This window comes from Asterias rubens, chromosome 2, assembly GCF_902459465.1.
Source record: "Asterias rubens chromosome 2, eAstRub1.3, whole genome shotgun sequence".
In the NCBI taxonomy this organism is placed as follows: domain Eukaryota; kingdom Metazoa; phylum Echinodermata; class Asteroidea; order Forcipulatida; family Asteriidae; genus Asterias; species Asterias rubens.
The window spans coordinates 14052558-14077469 of record NC_047063.1 but is presented as its reverse complement, the minus strand read 5'-3'; the positions used below and the strand labels follow the sequence as shown (position 1 = coordinate 14077469).

The 24912-nt window shown below is 40.6% G+C and overlaps 1 protein-coding gene across 3 annotated transcripts in view; it reads left to right on the top strand.

Annotated features, from left to right (window-relative positions):
* Window positions 1-24771, top strand: part of LOC117307360 (lysine-specific demethylase 5A-like) — a 30771-nt gene extending 6000 nt beyond the window's left edge. The window contains exons 2-29 of one of the 3 annotated variants that reach the window (XM_033792091.1): window positions 310-387; window positions 844-903; window positions 1223-1285; window positions 2259-2327; window positions 2847-2954; window positions 5117-5185; window positions 6375-6489; window positions 7226-7389; window positions 7980-8138; window positions 9132-9251; window positions 9879-10034; window positions 10798-10979; window positions 11829-11991; window positions 12478-12597; window positions 12819-13013; window positions 13255-13436; window positions 13734-13858; window positions 14953-15103; window positions 15597-15714; window positions 16269-16415; window positions 16971-17179; window positions 17981-18119; window positions 18693-18872; window positions 19478-19624; window positions 19851-21101; window positions 21919-22204; window positions 22682-22855; window positions 23225-24771. In XM_033792091.1, the coding sequence (XP_033647982.1) occupies window positions 310-387; window positions 844-903; window positions 1223-1285; window positions 2259-2327; window positions 2847-2954; window positions 5117-5185; window positions 6375-6489; window positions 7226-7389; window positions 7980-8138; window positions 9132-9251; window positions 9879-10034; window positions 10798-10979; window positions 11829-11991; window positions 12478-12597; window positions 12819-13013; window positions 13255-13436; window positions 13734-13858; window positions 14953-15103; window positions 15597-15714; window positions 16269-16415; window positions 16971-17179; window positions 17981-18119; window positions 18693-18872; window positions 19478-19624; window positions 19851-21101; window positions 21919-22204; window positions 22682-22855; window positions 23225-24396 (6102 nt within the window). In that variant the 3' untranslated portion in view covers window positions 24397-24771. Of the gene's footprint in view, window positions 1-309; window positions 388-843; window positions 904-1222; window positions 1286-2258; window positions 2328-2846; window positions 2955-5053; window positions 5186-6374; window positions 6490-7225; window positions 7390-7979; window positions 8139-9131; window positions 9252-9878; window positions 10035-10797; window positions 10980-11828; window positions 11992-12477; window positions 12598-12818; window positions 13014-13254; window positions 13437-13733; window positions 13859-14952; window positions 15104-15596; window positions 15715-16268; window positions 16416-16970; window positions 17180-17980; window positions 18120-18692; window positions 18873-19477; window positions 19625-19850; window positions 21102-21918; window positions 22205-22681; window positions 22856-23224 lie in introns of all 3 variants that reach the window. The other 2 variants (XM_033792090.1, XM_033792089.1) reach the window with 2 other exon arrangements.
* Window positions 24772-24912: the final 141 nt, after the last annotated feature.

Sequence of the window (24912 nt, the reverse complement as noted above, 5' to 3'; positions counted from 1 at the left end):
GCAAGCTAGATGATGGAAACTAATGTGTTCTTTGGACTCATCTGAAACATTATTTGGGTTATTTATAGGAATGTGATTGGTTTCTGATAATGGCCAGACCATAAAAGGCACAATCAATATTACAATAATACCCGTTCTGGTTGGTAATTAAACAGAATCATCTGGGTTTGGTAAAAGGTCAAATATTACATAATTTTAGTAAACGTTTTATCCCACCTACATTGTACAGATGTTCAATCCACTTTTGATTAAAAAAAAATGTGAAGTAAAACTGATTTCCTGTGTTTCTTTCTCTTTTGTGTATTGCAGGATTGGCAACCACCATTCGCTGTTGATGTGGACAATTTTAAGTTCACGCCCAGAATCCAGAGGTTAAATGAGCTAGAGGTAAGGAAAAACACATCTTAAAATGCTTCATTTATTCCTCAGATTTATTATAATATTGAAGTCATTTATAGTATACGTACACGTATACCATTCCAATAAGTTACTCAAGGCACTTGAATGACGATAAACAATTTGAAGGCATATCTTCATAATATTTTGGATTGTGAGGCCATTTTAAAAGGATTTAAAGGTAATGCGGTGCATTCGACATCTACTGCCAGAAACACTGCGAACCCCTTTCTCTCAAAGCTTGACTCCAGTTCTCTTGACCACTCAGCCGAGACAAACCATATATTTACATGTTGCTAAACATTTGTCTGTATCTTGCAAGCCTACACTTCATGACTTCACTACATTTAAAATGATGGTCCTGTGTGTATTCCGAACCTATCTTCACTCAAATTTAGATTGTTACTATTCCCCTGTGACTGTATTGTTCCGTTTGTTTCCTCTCAGGCCAAGACACGTATCAAGCTAAACTTTCTGGATCAGATCGCCAAATACTGGGAACTGCAGGTTTGTAAACTGGTTGTTTGTTAATTTATCTTCCAATAAATTATATATATAAAGCCGTGTTCGTGTTGGACTAATATTCTACAGAGACAGTGGTTAACATTCCAACAGGGAAACTTACAAGCGTCTGCACTTGGATTAATGACGTGGGTAAACTAACTGATACGATTCGTAAAACACATACCGATTAATTAAGACAAACACTATAGAGGAATGTTCATATGGAATAAATTTATTGCACTCTTTATTAGAACTATGGACTGGGTAGCAATATTTTTTTTAACGATTACAAAAATATTAATTTTCTTTTCTCTTCATTCAGGGATGTCGTTTAAGGATACCAAGCTGCTATGGCAAGTCCCTGGATTTGTACAGTTTGTTTAAGGTAAGCCATTTATTAAGCTGAAGTGCATATTTACAGGGGGAAGAGGAGTACAGACCTTATGCACATGACGTCATTTCAGTAGGGCGCCCTCACCTAGAGGTCAAAAGGAGGTTGTTCATTGGCCAATACTGTGCGCCGCGCGTACAAATCTGTGCGTCTCGATTGTTTCGTCACCGTTAACCCTCTAAGATGGCGGCTGGATGCCGTCAATGCATAAGGTCTATTAAAGGCAAAGTATACCTTTGGTTTTTGGAACGGTTCGATTTGTTTTATCCTATATTACTGTAGATGTCTACAATAAAACTAACCTGTGAAAATTTCATTTCAAAAGGTGGTAGTGTTTTTTGAGATATGGCTGAACATTCTCTGAAGTAAAATGTTTCTGAAAATGCTTTATACCATCGCAAGCTGCTGTAAGCTTCTAACCAAAAGTTTTATTATTGCCATTAATTATAAGAGTGAATACGACGCAGCCTTTTGGGGGACCGGAGGCCCTATTCACCGAAGATTTTGTCCGGAGCGAACCATCATTCAGTCATGCGTAACCGGTCCAACCAAAGCGATGCACTCGAGTGCACTCAGTCTGGTTGCTAAAGCATACTTTCCTTGTCATGTTAGAAGTTTTTTTTTCTTGAATAAATAATTGGCTAAAACTCTGAGGCCTTAGATCTTCATCTTCATCACGCATACTCTATGTTCCCAAAACTCCCTTTGCAAGCTATGGAGACTGCCTTTTCCAGCTGCGCACCGCTTCCCTAGAATCTTTACCAGATAAGTTGAGGGACACACCTCATCTGTAAACATTCAAACCCAACCTCAAGATTTTATCTTTTCAATCTGTCGTTCAATCAACCACCACGGGGACTTGCTAGCAACCTGACGCCTTTGAATGGTTTCCAGATACTGTGCGCCTTATAAATGTTATGTTATTATTATTACTATTACATATCGGTGTTTTTTTTAATTTATTTAGGTCGTCAATGATGAAGGTGGATTTGAACTCTGTGTCCGGGAAAGAAGATGGAGCAAAGTGGCCACCAAGGTATGAGCAAAGCTTCTTGTTAAAAATCACAAAAGGTTTTGTGCATTAGAATATCTCAATCTATTGCAAAGCTTCCTAGACTGACTCAGTATTTGACTGAACTTACCTCGCAATCGTGAATTGTTTTTTAATATAAACACCCAGGAAATATGCCTGTGATATTTTTTCACAGGACTCGGGGGAAAGTACTGAGTATACAGTGCTGACACACACCGGTGTATGGGTAAAAACAAAAATTAGTATTCTTTATCCCCGATGCAACTTAACATCTTATCTCGTTGCAGTACCCGCTGCCAAAACATAGGATTTGAACTGCCTCTAGCTACCAGGCAATCTTGGTAGTCTAGTTGGTAAGACAATGCTCTAGAATTGCAAGGGTTGTGATGAGTAATATGCCTGTGATATTTTTTCACAGGACTCTGGAAAGTACTGAGTATACAGTGCTAACACACATCGGTGTATGGGTAAAAAACAAAATTAATACATATGTATTTTGATTTGTTTTTGTCCTAAACACAGATGGGTTTTGCATCCAAAGCAGTAGGATCACAGCTCATGAAGCACTACGAACGGATTCTGTGGCCGTATGATATCTTCCAGGCTGGTGCCACTTTAGATACTCCAGTAGTAAGCACTTTCTCTCTTTTTCACTTGTTGTTTTCCCCATAGCTTTAAGAAGTTTGGTCCTTTATTTAAAGGGACTCGTTGCCTTGGATCGGACGAGTTGGTCTATGAAAAGTGTTTTGAGACAGTTTGTTATAAAATGCATATGGTCAGAAAGATGTTTTAAAAGTAGAATATAATGTTCCACACAAATATGCCTCAATTGCGTGGTTTTCCTTTTACTTTGCGAATTACTGTAACATGGTCAGCCATTCTACGGAGTCAAAAACTTGACTCCGCAAAATGGCGTGTCGGGTTAGTTCATGACGTACAAGGAAAACAAACGGTTTCAAACGCTTCTCATAGACCAACTCGCCCGATCCAAGGCAATGTGTCCCTTTAATCAGTTAGCACTGCATACCTTTAATTGTTGATTTTGAAACACAGGTCTTATATTTCACGGAGGCAATGAAGGCGATTGCCCCTTGTCAAGCCCCCTTTATTAAAGAGAAACTGCTTTGGTGCCCATGCCCTTTCAAAAACGAAGCATATAGGCCTGGATACATACACCAAATAATCTTCTTCAGATTATCGGAACAAAGCATGTGCGTTTAAGGTTGCGTTAACCACTTGATTTCAGGATTCAAGCCTGATACACTTTGGTTTACATGGGGATTATTACAAGTATAGTATGTGAAAATAGAATAAGCTGTGCAAACAACTTACCAACCAAATGGACCGATGGTATAAATGCAAAAAATAGTTAATGGCCTGACGTTTGGACCGAGAGAAAGACTATGCTAGGGTCGAAACGTCAGGCCATTAACTATTTTTTGCAAGTATAGTATGTAGTAGTTTGATCTCTAGGTGTACACCTCCATTAAAGGGGGACTATCTTCATGATCATAGCAGACCTGTGACTGTATGCAGAAATGATGAACTATTACCCAGTTACGGCCTGGTCACACAGGCCTCGATAACAAGAACGACAACAAAGAATGTTAACAATGCACGCCCTTGATTGGTTGAATGGGCGTGGGCATATTCTGCGTGGAGCATTTCAACCAATAGAATGCGTTCTCTTTGTGTTGTAAACGTTGTCGTTTTCGTTATCGCTGCAGTGTGACTTGGCCTTTACTGCACACATGCAAGGCTGTAACATCACAAGAACGCCATCATTGTGATGTGACGGCCAGCGTGAGTATGTAGTAACTTGGTTAGAATTCATAATTCTGTGTACATGATCATGCTGTCAGTCCCCACTTTAAAGGTAGGGTCATAGATTGGATGTTGTTAACATCATGCTTATTTATAGGCAAAACTATAAAGAAAGCTACAATAAAAGTCACATGTGAAAGTTTCAGATGAATTCAGTGTCTACTTGCTGACAAAATAGCAACAAACTGTCACTGTATTTTCACATGAATGTTGAATCTATCTACAATGAGCAAGCAACAGGGAGTACCAATCTTACCTCAGCATTCGCAAATGGATACCGCTCCTCAGAAATCTGACAATTTATTCATGCATGAATCGTTTCTCAGATTCAAATGTTTTGGGTTAAAAAGCTATCCAAACCAGAGGGAATCCTTTCTCAACAGTATAAACAACTGCAGTGATTCTCACCAAGTAGGTTTTGATGTTTATAAATGTTTTGAGTATTTACTAGGCCTTGGCGACAAGTGACATTCACTACTCGACTAGTCGCGCCTCAAATAGTCGTGACTTTGACACTAGTCGTGACGTATTTTTAATTCCCAAGATGCATGGCAGCATTATGTTTGCCGCTGGCGCAATAGTAAAATTCAAGCTGAAAAAATTGTAGGATTTGGTCACTGATGTCTGATCATGTTTCATAAGTAAATTATCTGGTCGTGAACAGTCGTGAGCGACACAATGGGTTCACCAATTATTAATTTCACCATTATTTTGGTAGTAGTGGTGACTGTTTTTGTAGAAGTCGTGGCGGCACGATTAACCGAGTAGTTATAAAACGGTAGTCGCGATTGACTTAGCAATCAGTAATCGCGACTATGATGCTTGTCGCACTAGTCGCCCAGGCTTAGTATTTAGCAATCTGTGACCCTACCTTTAACCCCCCCCCCCCTCCTTGTCTCTGAAAGGCACTCCCCGAGGGTGACTGCAAGGATAAAGACTATGTACCACACGGTATCGTTTCCCGCCAGGCCATCAAACCGATTGCAGGTGGCGGATACAGTAGAAGAGTCAAACGCCAAGCTCCTGAAGTAAGTAACGTAAGTATGGTGCCGGTGGTATGTTGTGGTGGCAACCTCTGGCTTTTCCTTTTTCAAAATTTTCGTTTTGGTATTTTTTCTTTCTTGTTTTTGATCTTCCATCGCTGGATGACATTCTGCCAAAACGATGGCTGTGTTAGTTGTTGGGTTCAGTCTTTGATGAATTTTAAAGGCAGTGGACACTATTGGTTATTACTCAAAATAATTATTAGCATAATACTTTACTTGGTAACGAGTAATGGGGAGATGTTGATAGTATAAAACATTGTGAGAATCGGCTCCCTCCGAAGTAACGTAGTTTTGGAGAAAGAAGTAATTTTCCACGAGTTAGATCAATCATCGAAATCAAGCATCTGAAAGCACACAACTTCGTGTGACAAGGGTGTTTTTTCTTTCATAGTTATCTCACAACTTCAACGACCAATTGAGTTCTAGTTTTCACAGGTTTGTTATTTTATGCATATGTTGAGATACTCCAAGTGAGAAGACTGGTCTTTGACAATTACCAATAGTGTCCAGTGTCTTTAAAAGGATTTGTAGTTAGTGCAAAGAAGTAATGCATTGAGGGTTGTAATAAGGGAGTTTGCGCCAATCTTTTTGTTGAAGTATTGCTGTATACAAACAAGACATTCTGTCATGAAATGGGGTTATCCCTATTTTTGGAAAAGATGGAAAGATTAAGTGATTGAAAATTTGATGTTCTTTGTGAAGTATGGAAGAACTTTACTTACTGAAAACTTGTAGGCCTATTTAGTCACACATACTTGTTTTCATGTTTGTATTCTCGCTTATAGTTCTGATGGAAACAAACGTTCATTACACGCTTAATGAAAGAAATGTACTTGAGCACACAAACTTTCAATTACAAATGAACTGATCAAATCACTGCTAGATAATGTCCATACAGGGATGAGAAATTTCAGACTCTTATCTTAATTCAGACTTTATTCAATTCAATACACGTTTATTAAATCTGCTTGGCAAATAAAAATTTCAGACTTTTATGTCAGCATTGACTCCCACCCCTGTCCATGAAACATTTAAATATAAGTGTTGGTGTTCATGTATTCAGTTCAACTGTGCTGGCCAGAAGAAAAAAAACGGAAAAAAAACGATCACCATGTCAAAATTATACCTGAGTTTTCATCATTCATTTCAACAGTGCGTTTTTGATTGTATTCGAATGCAGGATCCTTTGAACATAGACTTCAGCAATAATCCTGAGTTGAAGAAACTTCAGCTGTACGGACCAGGTCCTAAGTTCCAGGGTCTTGGTTTGGTAGCAGGTAGTGATAAGAAACAAGGTGAGATTATACGCATTTCAAGAACCCTTCCATGCTGGCTTTCCCCTCATTGCTGGCTTTCCCCTCATTTCCCCATATTTCCATCCATTTTATGGTTGGAGATCCTTTTTTTTCTTCTTCAAATTTTCTTGAAGGAAGAAAAGCAGTCACTAAAAGGAGAAAGAAATAGTCCAAATTTTATTTCAACCTGTAGTCCTGTATTTTGATACTCTGTAAAACTCCTGTATAGAACATTATAACGGTGTGCCCATCTTGATTTTACTCCATTCCAGCTCATTGTAACCAAACTGAGGCTGGACGAAATAATACTCTGTAGCCATGTTAGCACAATGAATGTTGGCAGGTTCTTGGTCTAGAGTAAAGCGTACCGCAAGCCAGAAGTAATTTTTTACGAATTTTCAAATTCATCAAATATCATCCATTATCCTCGCATGTATTTTTTTTGTTTACAAGTGAAATGTCAATAAGTAAAATTCCATGGCGCTTTAAACCATACAACAAAATTTATGTGTTGCAAAGCACAATACTGGATGGCACTATGGCTATGGTTGGAACATATGTGTATCACTAGCGCATGACAGACTTCCTGTCTTTATATAGAAATAATGACGTCATTGAGAAAGGTTGAATTATAGTGAGATGAACCACATGTATTGAACTTATGACACCGTCCATCCATCATGCATAACTTCAAAGTCTTTCAACTTATCTTGGTGCTCTTTTGATCTTGCTTAAGATTGCATTCTTAAAGAGGAAGATGTCAAAGCTAAGCCTTTGAAAGAAGAATCCAAGGAAGAGGAGTCTAAAATTAAGAGATCCTCCCCAAGGAAACTGGATGACAAGTCTGCTGGATCTTCTATGACGATGCGAGATCGTTCCAATGTCCTCAGTGCAAGCTTTGTGAGTACTTAGTAGTAGAATCTGACTGGGTTTTTAAGAGGAAGTACCACTGCTAATCAGAATTATTTTTTGGAAGTTGTGAAAAATCTTGGTGACAGGAAACTGAATAAAGAAATGTCATTGCAATTATTTCTTTTGGAGTTGAGTTAAGTACCAGGTCGGAATTTCATGTTCGAGAGGGCAACACCATTTTCATTTTGCAAAGGGTACTTCCATTGGAAAATCTTTAAGTTAGTGGGAAACCTTTGAAGGGGCACCAAGGTCAAGACCAGAGTAACCAAGGCCATTGCCTCCATGTAATTCCAGGCCTAAAGTTTTCCATTTAGAGGTTGCTGCTCTTAAGTATCAAGCTTAATGTTTCAGTGTTAAATCAATAACTTAGGGTTTGTTTTGTTCTGTTGAGCACACAAGAGTTTTCAAGTTTTGAAAAGCTTGGTGATGAGAAACAGAGTTCAGAAATACAAATGTCATTATTTCTTTTTGAATGGGCACCAAATTCAAGACCAGGGCAATGGAAGCAGTAGCTTCTGTGTAATACTTGTAAGTGACTGCTTGTAACACAAAAAAGTTTGGTGTTTGTTTTCTTGTAGATTGAGAACTACGTGTGCCGTGGATGCGGGCGTGGTGATGCAGAGGAGTGCTTGTTACTGTGTGATGGATGTGATGACAGCTTCCATACATTCTGTCTTATCCCTCCTCTCTTTGAAGTGCCAAAGGGGGATTGGAGATGCCCAAGATGCCTAGTACAGGTCTGTCAATCAAACTTAATTCTCATCTCTTATATCGTTGCGGTACCTGCTGCCAAAGCATAGGATTTGAACTGCCTCTAGCTACCGGGCAATCTCGGTAGTCTAGTTGGTAAGACACTGCTCTAGAATTGCAAATGTCGTGGGGTTGAATCCCACCCGAGTAATATGCCTGTGATATTTTTTACACAGAACTCGGGGGGGGGGGGGGGGGGAAGTACTGAGTATACAGTGCTAATGCACACATCAGTGTATGGGTAAAAACCCAAATTAACAAACTTAATTAGTAAAATAGTATGGTTGTCGGGGTTCGAATCCCACCCGAGTAATGTGCCTGTGATATTTTTTTCACGGGACTCAGGGAAAGTACTGAGTATTCCTTGCTAACACACATTGGTGTATGGGTAAAAACCAATTTATTAAACTTAATTCGTAAAAAAGTATGGTTGTCAGGGAACGATTTCCTCAAGCAATTTTGCACAGCAAAATGTTTGGACTGATGATTTTTTGTACACACTAACTGCTAATATTGAGTAGCAATATGATGATTTTTGAGTTGTAACTGATACATGTTATGTAGCATTTTGCTCTGCTGTACATGAAAAATTGTTTATGGCTTGTTATTTAGTGTTGACTCAAACCTTTCAGACTATAGACGATGTGACCTCTGACGTCCCTCGAAAACCATAACATGATTCGCGCGCATACCGCCGGGCAAAACCTTGGTGTTTTGGCAGCTAGCTAAAAAGTGTATGCAATCTTACCATGACTTAGCGTCTTTTTGCCCGGCGAATGACGTATACAGTGTTTTATCAACAGAGGGCGATTTGAATGTAAACATAGGTCACATTGTCTATAGTTAAACAACTACGTTTTTTAAACTTGCCAATCCTGTATAGTACCTTTAAACTCTAAAGTTATAACAAATGTTTATCTTGACCACATGAATCAAATTTTGTAAATCCGTTTCTCACTGTGGTTCTTTGGTGGTTGCAGGAATGTAAGAAGCCAACAGAAGCCTTTGGTTTTGAGTCTGCATTGAAGCAGTACACACTGCAATCGTTTGGAGAGATGGCAGACCAGTTCAAGAGAGACTACTTCTCTATGCCTGTTCACGTAAGTGTCTTATCCTATCCCGTCTCAAGAGACCAGGTTTTTTTTCCACAAGTGTGGCAGCCATCAAGGGAATAGGACATGGACTTCATGAGGGTCCAAGTTTCACATCCGTAAAGGAGGACTGTCTTTAGGTCCTATTAGGCAGCCTGAATCAACATTGGGTCTTCATTCTCCTGAAGACCAATTAGAGCATGCTGATTGAAAAGTTGAGATAATAATAATAGTAATAAGACTTGTAATGCGCACTTATCCACCCTGCAGGTGTTCAAGGCGCAGTAAAACCAAAAACAAAACAATAACAAAACACAGCACAAAGGAAAACAGGCACAACAAAATTAGTCATTGAAAACCTGTGACATAAGATAAGTTTTGAGAAGAGACTTGAATTTTGCGGTACAAAGACAAGATCGAAGATTAAGTGGTAGAGAGTTCCAGATGTGTGGCGTGGCTGACGAAAGAGACCTGTCACCCCATAAGCATAGAACATAGAGTTGTCAGAACCAGCACTACTCAAAGAGATTTTCACATGGTACTACCGTAAACCTCACCTAATTATACTCTCATTAGGCAAAATTCTACTTTGCTTTGGAACTTGGCCCACCAAGTAATTCCCTCTTCTCATTTCAGATGGTACCTCCAGAGACGATTGAGAAGGAGTTCTGGCGATTAGTGATGGCAATTGATGAAGACGTGAAGGTGGCATACGGGGCTGACATCCACTCTTTGGATCACGGCAGTGCCTTCCCTAACAAGAGAAGCAAGACCATCGGAGAGGAAGATATGGTATGAAATTATCACTCTGAAAACATTTTTGGTTTTACCCTAGTACACCGATGTGTGTTAGCACTGTATACTCAGTACAGGCATTTTACTCGGCTGGGAAAGAAATTGCACTATATATAAGAATTAGCCCTGAACAGAAAACAAAAAATTAACATCTTCATAAAATATATTTCCTCTTCTTTTTGAAATGGAATCTTTTAATAGCATTTTACATTTGTGGTTTGGGAATGACGGCTCTTTGTAGTGTGTGAACCTGCTTTTGAAAAATTGTATGAGTATCAGGTAGCTTATTTTCTTTAAAATAAGGCTATGATCTCTTATTTTAAAATGAGTAATTGATAGCAATTTTTTTTTTTTTTTTAAATCCCATGGGAAGCCTGAATTTTAAATACACCATTTTGCGCATGTAGAATACTTGTATGTTCATGTAAAAGTAAAATGGTTAAAACCATCAGGATGCTGTAGTCTGAATTGTCCACCTGGCTGCTTGTTTGACTAGCCCTCAGCGCTAATTACAGGCATGATGTTCTTCCTACTTCAGTCTGATTTGTTTTGCCCTAGGGCTTGTTGAGGAAAAAAAACAGGAAAAATATGATTAAATAGCCCGAAAAGTCTTCTTAAGCCTATTCCATGTGTAGGTACATGTAGATCAGCCCTTGTACTTAATAAAATGTTCCACCTTTTTCACAAGTATCATGCTTGTTACTAGTGTTTGTACACCTGACTAGTGACTCAATCCTAGCGCTTTGTTATCACCCATCAGGAATATGTGAACTCGGGCTGGAACCTGAACAACTTGCCAGTCTTAGATGGATCCGTGCTGAGCCACATCAACGCGGACATCTCTGGGATGAAGGTTCCGTGGATGTACGTTGGGATGTGCTTCTCCTCCTTCTGCTGGCATAATGAGGACCATTGGAGTTACTCCATCAACTATCTCCATTGGTAAGATGACTTGAGATTTTCAGAGTCAGAAAGAGCACCATCACTTTACTGGGAAAAGGCTTTATCTAAACTATAAAGAAATTACTTACATTGTTTTACCTAAACAGGGTCGATCTCCTGTTTCAACTGCTGGGAGTAACTTTCATACTCTGTTGATGATAAATTGTGCATATCAGTAAATTGGGATTCAATAACTAGACAGCAATACTTAAGGCCGAGTCACACTGCAGCGATAACGAAAACGATAATGATCACGACGCAAAGAGAACGCATTCTATTGTTTGTATGAGCGTGTGCGTATTCTGCGTTGAGCAATTCAACCAATAGAATGCGTTCTCTTTGCGTCGTGATCGTTATCGTTTTTGTTATCGCTGCAGTGTGACTCGGCCTTAAGTCTAGTCATTGTCAAATCAGCAGTTCATTGACCGAACAGTGGTCTGAACAGAATAGTGGACTGTCGCCTCGCAAAAACCTTTCCAAAATAATCAACCTGTAAAAATGTTGTGTCTTGCTTCGTGGTCAGAACTACCTTTTTATAATGGGAGACTTCGGAACACTGGGTGGAGCAGACTTGTTTACGTAGTTCTAAGTATGCACACATAACTGAGAACAATGGATTTACCTGGTAAACTAATGCTATTTAGCATCCCAAAAGTCCTCCATTTGTTCTATGTCTATTGCCACGGAGAAAATTGTGTTTTTGTTAAGGTTTACTGGGACACCATGTACATGAATCTGTCTAATTAGTGGTGGTTCTGAAAAGAAAACCAAGTCACACGAGAGAGATTCACGCACGTGGTGTCACTCAAATCTTATTAACTTTACTCTTTCCTTATTGACTTTAATTAGGGGTGAACCAAAGACGTGGTACGGCGTCCCTGGCAAGTCCGCCGATCAATTTGAGCAAGTGATGAAGGAGCAGGCACCAGAGCTCTTTGATGCCCAGCCTGATCTACTGCAACAGCTTGTCACCATCCTATCACCAACCATCCTCATGAAGAATGATGTTCCGGTGAGTTAAAGGCACTGGACACCTTCTGTAATTGTCAAAGACCAGTCTTCTCACTTGGTGTATCCCAACATATGCATAAAATAACAAACCTGTGAAAAATGTTGGCTCAATTGGTCATCAAAGTTGCAAGAGAATGATGAAGGAAAAAACACCCTTGTTGCACAGATTTGTGTACTTTTAGATGCATAATAAAAGGCTTCAGGCCTGAAGTCTTTTGTTATAAGAGCGAGAAATTACCTCTTTGTTAGTTTCAGAAGGAGCCGTTGCTCACAATGTTTTATACTACCAACAGCTCTCACAATTGCTCACTACCAAATAAGTTTTTTTATGCTAATAATTATTTTGAGTAATTACCAATAGTGTCCAGTGCCATTAAGAGGTCCATTAAGTAGGGGATTGCTCTGTTCTTGTATCTGTTGGTCATAATATACCTTACTCTATAGATTTCATGGCTGTCTCTTAAGTATTTTTCTTTTTAATCTGTAGCTTGTGAGAACCAACCAGTGTGCAGGTGAATTTGTCGTCACTTTCCCAAGGGCTTATCACGCTGGTTTCAATCAAGGATACAACTTTGCCGAGGCTGTGAATTTCTGCCCGACTGACTGGGTATGTTGCAGAACTTGCCTTGGGCCTGTGGTCCAGTGTAAATTTAAAACCCAAATGCCATGCTCACCATTGTAGGAACACTGTATGACACTACACTGTATTTACTGTATGATTTTGTGTATGTATAATGAATGTGTTTTAATGTTTTTAAACTCTGTCAGCGTTAAGAAACCATTTCAAATCAAATCAAATAATTTTGTTTATCTGATCTGTTTGTGCAGCTACCTAGTGGCCGTTCATGCATCGAGCATTACCGTAGACTGCAACGATTCTGCGTCTTCTCCCATGAGGAGTTGGTCTGTAAGATGGCAGCCGACCCGGACAGTCTGGACCTCAACCTGGCTGCCGCAGTCCACAAGGAGATGCTGGTCATGGTTGAGAAAGAGAAGAAATTACGCAAGCAGTTACTGGAGAGGGTAAGTATAGGAGTTCCATGGGGTTTACTTTATGAAACATGGGGGTTCTTTGTTTATCACAAAAATTGGTTGAAAACTTCAATTAACTGTTGCAATTTTATGTTTGGGAAACGGTTGATGTAACATTTCCATATGCCCTTTTCAAAACCACAGCTTCAGCTTGTGCCCAGTAAAGCAACTATATCATCATGTCTAGACATGTTCAGAAGATCAGCTCAAACTTATTTTTGTGTTTATTTAGGGCACTGCAGAAGCTGAACGTGAAGCATTTGAACTCCTGCCGGATGACGAGCGGCAGTGCGATTCCTGCAAGACGACTTGTTTCCTCTCGGGTGTGACGTGCCCTTGTGCCCCCAACAAGCTGGTCTGCATCCATCATACGGACAAACTCTGCACATGTCATCCGTCTAAGCATTGCCTAAGGTAGGTAGTAGGTCAGGGCCATTTCCTCTAGTACTCTAGTATAGAACACATCAAATAATGACGTTACCACCAAATACGAAGATATGATACAACTCAGGCTATGGATTAGAGAAAAATGAAGATAAAGAATAGAGAAAAATAACATCAGCCTTGAACTCACAAAACAAGAGTTTGCAATCAAAAAGGGAAATAATTGATTTTATCCTGTTGGAGCAGAGTACAGGGGCATTTATTCAAAACCCTGTTTTACTCGGTTAGTAAGATTCATGGAATGTTGTATTTTTTTATATTTGTTAGATATCGTTACACACTGGATGAGTTGCCAGCGATGTTACATCGGCTCAAGGTGAGGGCAGAGTCGTTTGATAACTGGGCCAACAAGGTGAAGAACGCTCTGAATGCTACACAAGACTCTAAACTAGGTAAGATATCTGCAGTAACCACAGCAAGTACACTTAAGGCCCGGTCCCCCTGCAGCGATAACAAGAATGATAACGATAACTACGCAAAGAGAACGCATTCCATTGGTTGAAAGAGCGTGTGCGATTTCTGCGCGGAGCAATTCGACCAATAGAATTCGTTCTCTTTGCGTCGTGATCTTTATCGTTTTAGTTATCTCTGCTGTGGGACCGGGCCTTAACACCAGGTTTGATACATCACCAGGTTTGATACATTTGAGGCATTGGAGGGTGATTGCCTCTACGCTCCAGGCCCCCAATTTCATAGAGCAGCTTCATCACAAAAACAAATGCAAGGCTCAAACCAATTGGCTCAAACCTCCGAAAGAGTTAACAGCAAAAAAAATGCCTTTCATCATATGTACAGTGTGCAATTGGGTTCCTGCACGGTTTTACCCATCGGGAAATTGTTAAGCACCAATTACTTCGATGAAACTAAGCCCTGATTACACATGGTGTACCGTGGCCAATCAGTCTAAAACACTTGAGTGTGTATTTGGGGTTTGGTCACAGCACCTGTGTCCATTAATAATACACCTGACTGTGTAATTGCTTGGTTCTTTAGATTTTAGTTTCTGTTTTTGATCGTATTCTCACGGTGTGTTTGCTGCCGTGTGTTCGCGTATATATTTTCGTGCAAGACGCAAGACATAAATTTATGTAATTCTTTGTCCCCTTATCTTGAATGCACAGCGTACACACGCAAACCAATCGCAAGATATGCATGTCGTGCGTCTTGCAAACGATCAAAAATGAGAGCTGCATTGGGAGCTACATTATTTCACGAAAATGACGGATTTGCTAAGAGTATATGACTACCAAATCCACCGCATAAAAAATGTATGCTGCCAAAGAATGTGAATATGTTGAAATTAGTGGCTTCTTGCAGTTCGATTTTAGTTATGAAGCTTCAAAAGTTTTCCGTTCTAGAAATGGACCCTGATATCCAGGACGTAACTGTAGCATAAAAAGTGTAAGGCCGCCAGGGCTAGTGTCAACCATACCTCGGAATGACTTATTGATCTGGATTGAGCTTTGCTCGTTTTGATTTTCCCCAGATGTGACCCAGCTGAAAGAGATGATCGTTGAAGCCGATGAGAAACGTTTTCCTGACAATGAACTTCTGCAGCAGTTGGTATCTGCAGTCACCGAGGCGGAGCGCTGTGCCAATGTAGCCACTCAGCTCGTCAGCAAGAAGCATAGGACAAGGTATGTCATATTCTTGAACAGAGTCATTAGGTTTGTCCATTCAAAGTTCAGTAAAGTGTAAATTGCACCAACTCCACTGATGGATTTGCCAGTCTGCATTAATTTTATTATTATTTATGCATGATGACATGGAAATCTAGCCTAACCAAACTGCCCATAGCGGCCGCAAACAGCTGCAATGTTTGACCCACTTCCATTCCACATAAAGGTTAACGTAAAGGTCATGTCTAGATATAAACGTTTCCAAAGTAGTATGTAAACATAGTATCCCAATAAACACATGAGATTCATTTTTCTGTTTCATGTTATATTTGTTGACATTTTTACTGAAAAAAATGTGATTCAAGAAATCACCAGTATTATCAATGTCTGAGCGTTTTGTGATTATTATAAAGAAATGAATGGTCTTGAAAGTTTGATGGAATATGACCTTGTAAGTGATTTAAGTTGTTACATTGTTACACTAATGCAGTGATATTATTAATTTGTTCAGGCAACGGCAGCAAGGAGACTCCAAGTATGCGAATCGTTTGACCCTAGAAGAGCTGAAAGACTTCATGGTGCAGGTTCAGGGCTTGCCGTGTGAAATCAGAGAAGTGGAATTAGTACAGGTAACTATTCCTATTTGGAAAAGAAAAATGGTGTTGGAATGACATAACTTCAGTTGAAAAACAAATATGGTTGTACCATGTGTAAGGTTAGCTATTTGTATGGTACTGCTTCTTTGTGTGAAATATTCTTTTTGAAACAAGACCAGAAACATTGTGGAATGGCTCACTGACCTCAGTGATGAGAATAATAGAAACAATGATGGCAAGCATTGAGTATATTTTACACAATAATCAAAGGTAATTAGTGAATTTGACCTTTGATCCCTGTCAGTACGGGGCAAAGAAGTTATTTTTTCTTAAATTTTGTATTTGAATTTGTGACCTCAGCTGAGGTCTCTAATTGAAGGCATCTGAAAGCACACCACTTGTGCAGCAAGAGTGAGTTCCCTTCCATTATTCTCTCGCTTCTTCGACGATCGATTAAGTTCAAATTTTCAATTTAATTTTTTTTTTGTGCTTGTGTTGAGATACAGCAAGTAAGAATAATGGTCTTTGACAATTACCAAACGTGTCAAATATCTTTCCATTTATTTATCTGTTATTTTTTGTTGAAGGATCTGCTGGTGAAAGTTGAAGGGTTCCAGGCCGAGGCTCAAGATGCTCTCTGTGATGCAATCCCTGATTCAGACAAACTCAAGAGACTCCTGGAAGCTGGTAAAGGGATTGATATTGAACTGCCAGAGATCCCCAAACTCAAACAGGTCAGTAGAGGCTCGTCGATGTGGCTTTAGCATACTCTGTTTCTCTCTGAATGCAAGTATAAGTGAATGGTAAACCTGGAAATCTTGTAGCTTTTCTTGTTTTTAGGGTTATTGGAAACCACATTTTAGGCTATATTAATCTTGTGTTTTACACTTACACTGATGTGTGTTTAGGCTATTCAGGCTACTCATTGTATCTATTCCTATATGGCTGTTTAAATGTTTAAGTTTAGTTAACTTTATTAGCTGTATTGCACAAAACACCAACATATGTCGAGTACCAGTACAAAATGGAAAACCGGGGTGAACCCCTCCTCTTTTAGATAAATGCACTGTTTTTTTTAACGTGCATTACACAGCAACGGGACCAACGGACATCCCATCCAAAGGACACCCAATCCAAAGGACACAGCAATAATGGTTAATTGCTTTGCTGATGTGTCGCGACCGGAACTCAAAACATGAACCCATACTCTGCTGAACAGAAACACCACGTTACACTACGATAATAATTATATAACATTAATCTACTAACTGTTCATGATTGGCCCACAGGAGTTATCGCAGGCCCATTGGCTAGACGAGGTGCGGGCCACTCTGCAGATCCCAACCAACGTCACTCTGGACACCCTTCGCAAGCTCATCGATTCCGGTGTTAGTCTGGTACCTCATCCAGCTGTAGAGAAAGCAATGGCAGAACTACAGGAGCTACTCACAGTCAGCGAACGGTGGGAAGAGAAGGCCAAGATATGCCTCCAGGCCAAGTAAGGATCGTCTCAACCATGTGATACCATGATTTAATTTTAATCTGGATGTTGAATTTGAAGGGTGTTTAAGAGTAGTCTTTGTTTTTATTATTTTTCTTTCCATGGAAACTGTGCTAGTGCTCTGTATTTCAAGATAAAAAAAGGGGACATTGGAAGATAGCCATCTGAAATTTTAAACTTAAAATGTGAAATGTTACCAAAATAAAGTCATCATTTAAAACATTCAAAGTTTGAAAACAAAAGGTATGCCCAAATTTATGTTTTTTGACAAAAATGTCACTTTGTCAGCAATTCTAGTCTAAGGTCTGATTTTGCTGCCTTTGGAAAAATAAGAAACAACTGTCATTAAATAGCCTTAAAAGTCTACCAAGGCCCAGGCCTGTATGCTTTCGTTTTTGAAAGGGCAAGGGCACCAAGGCATTTTCTCTTTGGCAAAGGGCACCCTATGAGGAAATTGTAAATTTCTACTGGAGCATTTCAAGGTCACCACGGCAATGGCAAAAGGCAACGGAGGCAATCGCCTCCATTGCCTCCGTGAAGTATCAGGCCTGAAGGCCTACACCATGTAAACAAGTAGGTCAGCCCTTGTGTTCAAAAATGTGTTCCTACTTTTTTTTCAAGGGACCAAATATCATGCCTTGTGAAAACTGGTGATGATATTTTGCAAAGGGGGTATTTAAAGAAATCAGATCATAAAATGTTTTTGACATAATGTTTTTATTCAACTACATTTTGCCATAAATGCTGCTCGTATAACCATTCTGTAGCTTCATCCTAATTCATCACTGTTGTTTCCAGACCACGTCATGCTATGGCAACCTTGGATACCATTGTCAATGAAGCCAGGAACATACCAGCCTTCCTCCCAAATACAGCAGCGCTCAACGAGGCCCTCAAGAGGGCCAAGGACTGGACCAGGAAGATGGAAGAGATACAGGTAAGCTGGTTGCGTTCAATAGGCTTGCATTTCATGTATGTTATGCTCAATTAAAGGCAGTATGTTGCTCAATTAAAGGCAGTGGACAGTATTAGTAATTATTCAAAATAATTATTAGCATAAAACCTTACTTGGTAACGAGTAATGGGGAGCTGTTGATAGTATAAAACATTGTGAGAAACGGCTCCCTCTAAAGTAATGTAGTCTTTCCACAAATTTGATTTTGAGACGTTAGAATTAGATTTTGAGGTCTCGAAATCAAGCATCTGAAAGCACACAACTTCGTGTGACAAGGGTGTTTTTTCTTTCATTATTGTCTCGCAACTTTGACGACCAATTGAGTTAAAATCTTCACAGGTTTGTTACTTTATGCATATGTTTAGATACACCAAATGAGAGGACTGGTCTTTGACAATTAGCAATAGCAATAATGTCCAGTACTCTTCCTGAGTATACAGTGCTATGACACATTGGTGTATCACACATTGGTGTATGGGTAAAAAAAACAAACAATTATATTCTTTTTGCCTGATGCAAATTAAACATCTATTATATTTACATATTCCCTTGAAGAACGGTGAGCACTTTCCCTACCTGGATGTACTGGAGAGCATGGTGATGAGCGGACGCCCAGTACCAGTGCGTCTGGAGCAGTTACCCCAGGTAGAGTCTCAGGTGTCTGCCGCCCGGGCCTGGAGGGAAAGGACAGCTCGGACATTCCTCAAAAAGAACTCGCCATACTCTCTAGTGGAGGTAGGGGACATGACTTAATATTCCATAGGGCATGGATTCAACATGAACAAAAATATGTTGTGGCACAAGTTCATAGACATGGTATTCTTCCTACTTTTATCGGATTTCCGTTTATTTTGTCCATGGAATAATCCAAAAAATTTTGATCAAATACCCTGAAAAGTATGTTAAAACCTGCACCATGTGTTCATGTAGGTCAGGCTTTGTCCTTGGTCGAAATCTTGCTACTTTTCATAAATATTATACATGTTAAATAGTGGTAAAAGAAGGCAAAAGGAGTTTAGAAGGCAGAGTGGTTTCCCTTTGAGACCAATCCAATCCAGAGACAGCTGCCCCTAACCAGCTAACCTTACATATGTAAAAAATCGTCAACCAAGTGGCAAGGCAATCATAGAAGAAAGACGAACAAAAGAAAACAAAACAAAAACATGGTTACACAACATATGGGACCTATAGCTTTATGTCCCATCTGAAGGACGCAGAAATATTGGTTAAGTATCTTGCTTGAGGACACAAGTATCACGACCAGAACTCAAACCCAAACTCTCTTATCATGCTCGGCCACGACACGTCATTTAAGATTGTTTTTTTAATTTTCCCTTTAGGTCCTTTCATCAAGAAGGGATATTGGTATCTACCAGTCCAGCAAAGCACGCAGAAAGAAACAGAAAGATCTGGAGAGATTACGTGAGATAGAAAAGGAATATGCAGTTGATGTCGACCCAAATGAGACCAGGGATCCTGCAGTATTTGTGAGTGCATTTTCTCTAGTGAATCTAAGATATATTTTGTGTCTGGAAATGTCAGTGTTGACTTTTACAAAATCAGAGAAGGCTGAATGATCAACAGATTTGGTTACACTAATTTTGATTATGTTATAATAATGGAGTAGTGATATAAGTAAATAATATACTTAATTTAAAAGAGGCTTTTAAAGGCGAATATTGATTTTTACTAAAAAATGTTTTTAAAATTCAGGTGGCAGCATACAAAGATAACGAGGCAAGGGAGATTGACTTGATGCGTCTTCTGAGAGACAAGAACCGCCGGAAGCAGCAAATGGAGGAGGAAGGAGCGGAGCAGGGCAAATACTGCGTCTGCCGCAAAGGCGTCGGCGGCTTCATGCTCCAGTGTGAACTCTGCAAGGATTGGTTCCACAGCACCTGCGTGCCCCTGCCCAAGCCAAGTGCCAGCAAGAGCAAGTTCCTTGCAGCGGTGGGTGGCAGTGCATCCTCGGCGACCGTGCAGCAACAGCAACAGCCGCAGGTGCGTGACATGAAGTTCCTGTGCCCAATGTGTTTGCGATCGCGCCGCCCTCGCTTGGAGACCATCTTGTCGCTGCTGGTGTCCCTTCAGAAACTACCCGTACGGCTACCCGAGGGAGAGGCTCTGCAGTGCTTAACGGAGCGTGGTATGAGCTGGCAGGATCGTGCTCGCCAGGCCCTAGCCACAGAGGAATTAGCTTCTGCATTAGCAAAACTCTCTGTGCTGAGTCAACGCATCGTAGAGCAAGCTGCTAAGGAAAAAGAAGAGCAGAACACCACGGCAGAGCTTAAGAAACCTACCCCCAATCTTGATCAGCAAGAGCATATGCACGGCATCTTGCAGGGTACACTAGATAGCAATGTTTCGCCGGTGACTGATCAACGTGACGTCCATTCGTCCTCCATCCTTCATGGTATGCCACCTGTTGCTACCCAGAACCTCCACCCAGCGGTAGAGAACGACACATTTAACCCCGCTGACAACACCACTCCCTATGCCATGGACACTGAAGGACATGAGGGTTTAAACACGGTCTCCCCACAAGTGGTAGGTCTTGAGGAGACGATTCTAGACTCGTCAATCGAGCAAGAAGACACCTACCCTCCCCCTGATATCTCGGACTCTGACATCCCCTCCAGCGATCCGGTAGGGGACTCTGAGCATGCGTACAGTGCCCCCTCCAATTCGGAGCATGCTTACAGTGCAGTCCAAAAATCTGATCAGCAACCACCACCACCAGCACCGGCTCCGCAACGTAAACACGCACGGAAATCCCCCCATGTTCCGAGACCCTTGGAGTCGCCAGTACTGGAGCTATCAGCCATGGTGAAGGCTCAGCTAGAAGATCTTATGATGGAGGGTGACTTGTTGGAGGTTTCTCTTGATGAGACACAGCACATATGGCGCATCCTACAGGCGTGTCAACCAGTACGCGAGGAACGCTTCATGGAACACTTTGTACAGGTAGATATTTGGTTTGAGTGGCATTTAAATTTGTAAAAGAAATGTGAAATTGTCAGAATCATAGGTGCTATGCTTTTAAAGGGAAGGTGTACGTTTGGGTATACGTTTGGTAATCACTCGTAACATCTTTTTTTATTATAAAGCATTATGAGAAACTTTTCACTTCAAAGTAATGTGGTTATGTAAAGAGATAAAAGTTGTTATGCCCCAAAATTTGAATCTGAGAAGAGTAACGGACAGTCAAGTTTCTCAGGTTTCTTCCTGCATGGAAGAATTATTCTTCCTGCATGGAAGAATTATTCTTCCTGCATGGAAGAATTATTCTTCCTGCATGGAAGAATTATTCTTCCTGCATGGAAGAATTATTCTTCCTGCATGGAAGAATTATTCTTCCTGCATGGAAGAATTATTCTTCCTGCATGGAAGAATTATTCTTCCGGCATGGAAGAATTATTCTTCCTGCATGGAAGAATTATTCTTCCTGCATGGAAGAATTATTCTTCCTGCATGGAAGAATTATTCTTCCTGTAGATTTTTCGCAATATCTCAAAATTGCTAACACCTTTTGAAATGAAATTTTCACAGGTTAATTTTAACATATACATCTGCATTTATTTGGATGAAGGCATTGGAAAGGTTAAAAAAATCAAAGGTAAAAGATATATTTTTTTTTTTTTTTTTTTACTAAATCAAAAGTCAGTGAGTTCATTTAAACCTTGAAGGTAGTGAACAAAAGCATCATTTTGGTCATTTGAAAAAGATTGCACAGTTAGGAACGGGGATCTAAAACAAATAGTTTTTTTTTCTTTTTTTCTAGCAATTAAAGGAGGAAACAATCACTGAGAAGATTCTGGCGAGGCCCAAACCACTGGACAAGGAGAAGAAGAAACTGAAACGCAAACGGGAGAACGAGGGCGTGGAGGAGGGCGCTTTCCGCCCAAGCATGCTTGACGAGGCCCACAGGTTGGAGAAGAGAATGAAGAAGAAGAAGAACAAGGAGAAAGATCGAATCGTCAAGAAGGAGGTTGTCGACAAGATCAAGAAGGAAGGCAAGGAGAACAAGATGAAGGAAGAGCATATTAAGAAGCCGAAGAAGAAGAAGGGTAAGGAACTGTTTTATGAAATTAGTTTTAAGTCCTACACCTACACCATGTTCTGTATTTGAACGTGTCATTGCATTGTGTACCTTGACTTGAGACTTGACTAATATCTGCATCTATCATGCGAGCCCTCAAATTCAACAAACTGTCTTTGAGAAAATGTAATTACTAGTGTGCCTTCTTTTGTTGACCCTAGGAGAAAGGCATCGCCATTGGAATAGATTAAACTCTACTTGCTGCATTTCAAAGCCGATAAAGACAAATGATTATGGGCTTGAGGCAGTGAGAGAACTTCAAAGGCTTGATTCCCTGTTTTGGTTCAAAGTTAGCAAAATTAAGAAAACATTTGGCGGCTTGTTTCTCAAAACTTTACTCCATGAAATTCAACACTTTCCAAAAAAATATTCCTCTGATGGAAATATGTTATTAAATGTTTTCCCCGCGGGGGTTTTTCCTCTTTTTTTTTTTTTCTCGATGTAGTGAAAGAGGAGGACAAGTTGAACAAACCAGAGTCGGGCGAGATGTTTGTCAACGTAGACGGTGACGAAGATGACGAACAGTGCTCAGCCAAACACTGCCTGCAACCCACTGGAGATGACATCAGCTGGGTGCAATGTGACAAGTGCCAGAAGTGGTACCATCTCCTGTGCATTGGTAAGTGTACAAGACCTAGGTTTATGAAGTAAAAGTTGAGGGTTTGTCAGAGCTCCTTACCATGGGTGAAAATTGTGACAATGTTGGATGCACCACACTCACTGGGGTAGAAATACCAGACGGAAGTTCTGGGGCCGATTTCATAAAGTTGTTTAGCAGAATGAAGCATTCCCGGCGTTAACTGGTCTTGTTAGAGTTATAAGATATTTTAGGTTGAATTTTTTTTTTTATGATGAAATTTATGTGAAGTACATAGCTGTTTGAATGAGGTAATCTTTTGACAATTGTAGTTGGAGCTAAATTTCCAGACGGCTTTATTCATTAATAAATGATGCCATTCTGAACAATCCACATTTTTCTTTGAACTAGGCATGACCCAAGAACCAGGTGACGATGAGGAGTTCATCTGCCGTCCCTGCATCAAAAGACAGCGTCAGTCTGCTGCAGCCAAGGCTCGTCATGCAGCCCAGAGAGCCGAGGTACGGAGGAGCAGTGGTGCCGCAACGCCTACCCCACCGTCGACACCACATGATATCCAGATTAAGACGGAACCCAATGACATGATCTTCGAGCAGTCTCCACTACCATTAGAAGACGAGGTACCAGATATGAATCTTCAAAGTATGGACAATTTGAATCCAGTTGAGAACGAGAGTCAGAAGGTTAATTTTGACGAGTCGTGTCACCCAAATGAACCCACTCCTTCTACCAAAGAGCAGCCAGAAATTACAACGATGGAAACGGATCTTAGTATGGATTTAACTCGGGAAGCCACTCCGACCTCGACTATTGCAGCGAGTGACGGAGGTGTACCAGCTGCCGAGCAAGCGGTGGAAAGTGAAGTCGTACGGGAGGCAGTGGCTCCGATGGACACGTCTGAAGAAATAATCTCTGTTGTGTCGACCCCTGTGGCTAATTCTCCAGAACCAGCCCAGGAAGAAGCTATGGATATACAGGAGCCTGAGGTGAAGTCACCTGTAGACAGAACTTTAGAAGCTAAGACATCGGAACTAACACCACTGGAGCATAACAGTGAACCAACGCCATTGGAGCACAACAGTGAAACACTTGTTGAGAAATCGCCGACACCACCACGAGCATTATCTCCTGAACTGGAAACATTACAAGAAAAACCCATTACGACCTCACTAGAGCCTATGGAATCCCAGTTGGAGCCCACTCCCCTACTTCCCTCACCACCCGTAGAACCCAGTACATCATTAGCAGAGCCCAGTGTTACCCATGCAGAACCCACTCTACCCGTACCTTCAGACACGTCAGCACCTACTGGTACTTTGGAGGAACGTAGTCTTACTTTGCAGGAACCTAGTGTTACTCATGAAGAACCCTGTGTTACTCATGAAGAACCCTGTGTTACTCATGAAGAACCCTGTGTTACCCGGGAGGAACCAGGTGTTACCCAGGAGGTGCCCAATTGTACCCAAGCATTGTCAGACAGCTCTGAAGATACCCCTGCTGTAGAAGACACCACTACAAAAGAAACTGTTGAAGGTGATGCAAGTGAATTGGCCGTTTCATGATTGCACCAATTACAGTGCTGGGATTAATTTTGAAAAAAAAAAACCAACCCTAAGAAGTTAGTAGATAGCGCAGCTCAGATCTCTGCTCTGTTTTTTCCAAGGAGTATGTCACAATTATCATGCTGCAGTCACCTGTGTCTAGTACCCTGTACACTATACGTAATAATGAATACAGATTTTCGTTACTCATAGAGGGGGGCCAGACTGATGACCTTCCTGCCTCACTTTCATTTACATTGATTTACGCTGGCGTGATAGGAACAGTGTACAAACGTGATGTGGTTCTATGGCTCCAGGTTTCTTGTTAAAGCCATTATACACTTTCGGTAAACAGTATTGTCCAAGTCCCACACTTCGTGTATCACAACTTATATATAAAATAACAAACCTGTGAAAATTTAGGCTCAAACGGTCATCGGAGTCTGGAGAAAATAATGGGAAAACCCACTCTTGTTTCCGCGTGTTTCGCCGTGTCATGACATGTGTTTAAAACAAATCCGTAATGCTCGCTGACGA